Source organism: Pseudonaja textilis, chromosome Z, assembly GCF_049901715.1.
Source record: "Pseudonaja textilis isolate UNSWEBS1 chromosome Z, rPseTex1.2, whole genome shotgun sequence".
NCBI lineage: Eukaryota > Metazoa > Chordata > Lepidosauria > Squamata > Elapidae > Pseudonaja > Pseudonaja textilis.
Window position 1 is genome coordinate 60,703,283 of NC_142008.1, and position 6,616 is coordinate 60,709,898.

The 6,616-nt window shown below is 39.9% G+C and overlaps 1 protein-coding gene across 1 annotated transcript; it reads left to right on the forward strand.

The window, feature by feature from the left end:
* Positions 1-6,030: 6,030 nt before the first annotated feature.
* Positions 6,031-6,360, forward strand: LOC148124034 (endogenous retrovirus group K member 25 Pro protein-like). Its single transcript, XM_087917163.1, has one exon. It carries the CDS (start codon positions 6,031-6,033, stop codon positions 6,358-6,360), a length of 330 nt encoding a protein of 109 aa, XP_087773289.1.
* The last annotated feature ends 256 nt before the right edge of the window (positions 6,361-6,616 follow it).

Consider the following 6,616-nt stretch of genomic DNA (forward strand, 5'->3'; position numbering starts at 1 on the left):
TTTTTGCTAATTTCTCTACTTATTCTTCTGTTTTGTAACCTCTTAGGTTCTCCTTATTATTTAAATACTTAAACCTTTCAATTTCATTATATCTCTACCTATCACAGAATGTACACTTACCACAAATATTTATTTCTCAGCCCAACTTCTTCTTGAAATTCTTACCTTATTTATATAATATATTACTTAGTTCCTTTTAATCTGTATGCTAAGCATTAATTAATTCCATTGAATAATTATCTTAAATAATAATTCATTAATAGTTCAATAAATAGAATAATGATAACAATCTTAGCAATCTAATAATCTAATTAATCAATATCTCTATTAGAAAAAAGAATATGATTGCAAATAAGAACTTAAATATATATGAATATGAAAATAATATAAATGTTTCAATATAAATATATCTCTGTATTTATAACTGTAAATATATATAACTATAAATATATAACTTTTATAATTACAATAAGCAAAGTATATGTAAGTCTATATTTTTTCCAAAGTCTCTTGACTTCTCTTAATTTAAGCTTAATAGGTAGTCCAATATTCTCACTCAATCACTCACTGTCAGCGCTGTCAAACACTGTCCTTTAATCTGTTCTGTTAACTCAGATATTACTCCCTCCTCTTTCTTCAAATCTAAAAAAGAACTAGCACAAAAAAATAGAAATGCTAATCAAAACTTTGAAAATTCAAATAAACCAGGAAGTTGGCTGGCATGCAAACTGAAAAAAGAGAGAGAAAAAACTGATACCACAATTAATAGATGTGGAAGGAAATCTGTATCACCAAAATGAGGACAAAAATAAAGTGATTCAAAATTATTATGGAAAGTTATATGACCAAGAGATAGTTTCAGAAGACAAAATAAAGCAATATCTTAAAAAAGCAGAACTATCTAAAATACTTGAAACAATAAGTTATGTTAGATGAATGTATAAATGATAGAATTAATAGAAGCAATTAAATGACAAAAAAATGGGAAAACACTGGGCCCAGATGGACTACCAGCAGAACTTTACAAAGGTTTGGAAAATATTTTAAGTAAACCAATGTTGGAAGTGTTTAATGAGGTATTGTTAGAAGCGAAAGTACCAAATTCTTGGACAGAAGCATATCTTATGCTCATACCAAAGGAGGACTCAGACTTGCAAAAGATAAAATTATATCATTGAATGCGGACTATAAAATATATGCCTCAATAATTGCAGAAAGACTTAAAATATTTTTTTAAATCAATTGGTACACCCAGACTAGAATGGATTCTTGCCTAAGAGACAAATTAAGGATAATATGAGAATAATTTTAAACATGTTGGAGTATTACGAAGCACATCCAGGGAACCAAATGGCATTGATCTTTCTAGATGTGCAGAAAAAGCATTTGACCATTTGAATTGGCAATTTATGTTAGCACAGCTGAAAGATATGGATTTTGGGGAGAGATTTATTAATATGATTAAGGTGATACACTATAAGCAAACAGCAAAGGTGATGGTAAATGAAGATATGACAGAGAAGGTTGCTATTTAAAAAGGTACACGACAATATTGATGCTGGAGGTATTAAATAGAAATATTAGACAAGATATAGGGATAAAAGATTTGAAAAGAAAATATACATATACATTAAAATATACATTACAGGCATTCACAGTTGATTTAGTTTTTATTTTGGAAGATCCATTAAAAACAGGTCCTAAACTAATAAAAAAATAGAAGAATATGGTGAAATGGCAAGATTGAAAATAAACAAAGAGAAAACTAAGATATTAGTTAAAAATCTCACAGAAATGCAGAAGAAATAGTTAATGAAGGGAACAGATATTCAGATTACAAGGGAAGTAAAATATTTAGGGATTAATTTAACAGCAAGATGTGTAACTATTAAGGAAGATAATTATTGGGACTTCCAGCTGGATTTCCTTGCCGACAAACCGAAATCCACGATCGTTCCCAGTTTCAGTTCATGATTTCCTGTCAGACGGCCCCAATCATCCTGATTTGGGGCCGGAGCCACCCCATAAAGGTGGTGAAGAAGGGGGAGACTGCCAGCTGGGTTGAGGGGAGCTGCATCCCCACCTCCTTGGCTTGGCAATACTCCCCTCGGAAGATGGCTGTAGCAGTGGCCAATATGGCCACCCTGAAGAGGTGAGCTGGCTGGGAAAAGATCATGCAGGAGGAGAGAAAAAGAGGATGGCATAGAAACCAGGAGAATTTGGCACAATTCCTAAGTTAAAGGTACCCTGGTATTAACCTTTAAGAATGTTTAAGAAAGGAACTAGAGCGGCAGATTTAGAAACAGAAGAAAAAATGTTTTTGACAGCTAAGGGTGGCTTTGAACCATGAAAGGAAGAAGCAGGAAGAAGATATTTGTTTAAATTTGATAAATGTATCTTTGACACTAACAGGCATAATTAAAGCTGGACTTAAATGCATCAAAAGAATTAATTGGATATTTGGCTCTATTGGAATTTTGAAGCCTAAAAAGCCCTAAATAGGGAAAAAGTGAAAGAAAAGGATGGTTTGATATAATATCACAGAATAATGATATAATAGAGAGTGCCATCTAGTGGCTAAAGAACTTAATTACAATCCTTTTTAAAAGAACCTGTTTTTTTTTTAAAGAATTTGACTTGATACAAGTAATGAAATCTTGATACAATAAAACAAAGACCCTGGAAAGTGAAATTAAAACTTTGAATACTAAAATAAAGAAAGAAGTAAGAAAAAAATTCTTTGGGACTGATTGGTGACTCTCATATAAACTTAATACTGGACTATCTGATGAATCCAAAAAACCTGAAGAGAAATTAATTAAAGCTGATCGTTGGAAATAAACTTTACAGATATTAATTGAATTAAACTACTGGACAGAAACATAAAAAAATGGCAGAATCTCTTTTGGAATTAAAAATGGAACTTAGAAATATGAAATAAATATTACAAGAAAGAGGCAAATTGTTGGGCTTTGCTTTACAATTTTTAGAAATGGCAATTCTAGAATATGAAGAACAGAAAGGAGTGCCAGAAGAGAAGGAGTTGATCAAAGAAGAGGCCATCTTTAATGAACATTTGCAACAATGAATTTTAAAGCGAAGAGGGAAAACAGTGGAGGACAGAGCATTTGTTGGTCGAGATTTGGAATTGCCAGATGTTTGATCATTCAGATACATAATCAAGATCGCTTTGAAGGATAGTAGCATTGTCAGTGGTGTTGAATAGTTTTACGTCATCCGCAAAGAGGACGCAGTTGTTTATAAGGTGATCGCAAAGGTCATTTATATAGAATATAAAGAGCATGGGTCCTAGAACGCTGCCTTGACACCGCTGTTAACTGGAGCAGGGTTTGATATAGCACTCCCTATTTTTACTATTTGTTGCCTGTTTGACAGGAATGCAGTAATCCACTTATGGAGGGATCCAGAAATGCCATAAGAGTTTAGTTTGAGTAGAAGTGTTGTAATGTACTGTTACAGACTGGTACGGTAAACGTGGCAACCTTAAGAGTGATGGATGGACAATGGAATGTAGCCATGTGATAAGGTGCTGTGTGGAAAAGTACTAGCCAGAGAAATGGAGAAATGAGAGTAATATGGGAGAAACGAAAGTTAAGAGTAACTAGGAGGAGCTAAGAAGTAGGGGCATAAGATACCAGCTATGGCATAGGTGTGCATTAGCATAATTATGTAGAAAGTTCTTGTCCTGCTATGATGTATGCATGTAGCCTATAAAAGGAGTACCCACCATTATTAAAGGGTCTTTCATCCCGAGTAAACACTGTGTGCTGTGTGTTTATTTATTTACCATGAGAGGCCCAGGGCTCTGAGTCCAGACCCTGTCGTCGCCAGGAGGCAGGCGGAGAAAAGCCACAACTGGTGACCCCGACGTGATCCAGCAGGACGAGCCAGCTGCAGCTCAGGGACGCCGTTCGTGTTACGGGTCCCTCCCCAGGAATCTCCAGCAAGGAAGATATCCTCCCATAGCAAAGCTGTTTCTGGCTGCATCCTTACAATGTGGAAAAGCTCACAGCGTGACTTCAGGAAGGAGTGCGTTGCCCTGACTCTCATCCTGTGCACTGGAAAAATCAGCTAGCGCATCACAGGTATGGGCTCCCCAATTTCGAAGGCTCTGTCCAAGCATGTGGAAGAGCTTCACTTTTTACTCAGGAAGGCGAACAAATCTCAGAAACTTAGCGGCACAACTATCTATCCTATACAAAAAAAGGCCATCATAAAGTTCCTTGTGTTCCTTGAAAAAAATTGCCCCGCTTATCCAGAAGGTGGCACTCTAAGACAATCTATTTGGGAAGAAATAGGAAAATACATCCACCAGCCTCCGCGAGCCCCCCCTGAAATCCTTTACGCCTGGAGAGCTCTTATGAATGCTATTAATATTCTTTATCCTCCCTCTGACTTAACTCCTGATCCAGTTCTTCATCAGAATTCGGATCAGCCTCTTCATCAGCCTCTTCAATCTCCTAAAAAATCCCACGAAACCATCCGGAGAAAATCTCCTGTCTTCTCCGGAAAAAGCTCCTCCACTTTCTGATCCCCCACTTTCTCCCCCTCCTCCTCCTTCTCGTCCTCCTCCCTACAACCCTTCTCTTGTCTCTGATGTTAACCCTATCCACTCCGATAATCTTCCTGCTTCCTTGCCTGTTCAAAATACCTTTCAGGAAGCCTTGGTTCAAGGGAAAATAGATCCAGAGGATCTCTCTTGCTTTCCCATGGTCCTCCAAGCCCCGGCAGGTGGTGGAAATGCAAATCCTGCACCTCAATATGTCCCTATGGAGTGGGATCTCATGAAAGAACTCAAATCCGCCTCTGCCAAATATGGCCTTAAGTTACCCTATGTTAGAGCCTTGTTGGAAAACATTTCTAATAATCATAATATTCTTTTCTCTGAATGGCAAATGATGGCTTCTCTGCTTCTAACGTCTTCTCAACTTGCTGCTTGGCACAACGACTACCGCATAGCTGTTCAATGTGCAGCAGCAGCTGGTCTCCCCCAGGCTGTTACCCTAGACCACCTTCTTTGTCAGGGAGCCGTCCGTACCCCACAAGATGAGATACAGATAGGAGCAGAAGGTTACCCCATCATGAGAAATGCTGCTCTAAATGCTTTTCGCAGGGTCCCTGATCCTTCTCAACCTTCTTTGTCTTTCAACAAAATTCTTCAAGGCCCTTCTGAGCCATACACTACCTTCATTGATAGATTGTCAGAAGCACTCAACCGCCAAATAGACAACCCCCAAGCTCAAGCTGAACTTCTTGCCAAACTGGCTGTTTCTAATGCTAACGCAGACTGTCAGCAAGTTCTGAAACCTCTTCAATCCCTTCCCCATCAGACTATTGCTGACTATATCACAGCCTGCCAAAACGTAGGGACTGAAGCTCACCGTGCATCTGCTCTTGCTTCAGCTTTAACCTCTTCTTTTGCTATGACTGCCCCTCGCTCTGGTAATTGCTACAACTGTGGAAAACCTGGTCATTTCCGCTCCCAGTGCCGCTCACGAGGGAGCGGGGGGACACCAAAGGGACGAAGCCCCCCCGCTCCCACTGCAAGACCAAAAACAATCTGCCCTAGGTGCCGCAGTGGCTATCACTGGGCCAGTCAATGTCGTTCCAATCCTTCCCCTTTGTCTCAACCCGAACCTTCGGAAAACTAATCTCGGGGCCTGCAGCTAGCCCCACCCCCAAGGCTGCTCCCCCCTCCAGACAAACAGCTTTCCCTGTTCTGCTTTCCACTGCTTTCATCTATGAAGATCCAGGATCTGTTTTCTCTCTTCCTTTGACCGTTACGCTCCCCCGACCGCTCGCACCTCACACGCCTATCTTACTCATCCCAAACTCCTCTTTGATCATGGAAGGGGTGGTCGCTGCTCCCTTTCTTTATGACTCATCCGCTCTTAATTGCCTCTCTCTGGCAGGCGTAGGTGATAGACCCTTTCACTTGCCTGTTAACACTATAGTAGCCACTCTTATTATTCTTCCCTCCTGCACCCCCCCTCCTCTCCTCCCTCCCTGATGGCTATTGACTGCCCTATAGAAGCTTCCAAACCTCTGTTAACAGTGTCTCTTAATGGTCGTCCTTTTACAGGACTGGTGGACACTGGAGCAGACGCCTCGGTTATTTCAAGGACTGAATGGCCCCCACAATGGCCCCTTGAACAATCACCTTCTGTCCACGGCGTTGGTGGAGCTCAAAGTGCTCAGGTCAGCTCTAATTGGCTCACGGCCACTACCCCTGATGCTTCTGCTTCTGCTTTCATCAAACCTTATATCCTTCCCCTTGCTTTCAATCTGTGGGGTCGGGATCTTTTAGGACAGCTTGGAGCTACCTTTCATATTCCGTGAACATCACTATGCCTGCCTCTCTTCCTCTAACTCTTAAGTCCTCTATTCCTGTATGGGTAGATCAATGGCCACTCCCTCAAGAAAAACTGCGCGCTCTAAACACTCTGGTCTCTGAACAATTGAGCGCTGGCCACATTGAACCATCTACTAGCCCATACAATACCCCTGTTTTTGTCATAAAAAAGAAATCTGGGAAAAAATGGCGCCTCTTACAGGATCTCAGAATTTTGAACACGATCATTCAGCCAATGGGTGC

What these genes read in the sequence shown, in the direction of transcription:
- LOC148124034 (XM_087917163.1), top strand. Translation starts at nt 6,031, where the DNA reads ATGGCTATTGACTGCCCTATAGAAGCTTCCAAACCTCTGTTAACAGTG.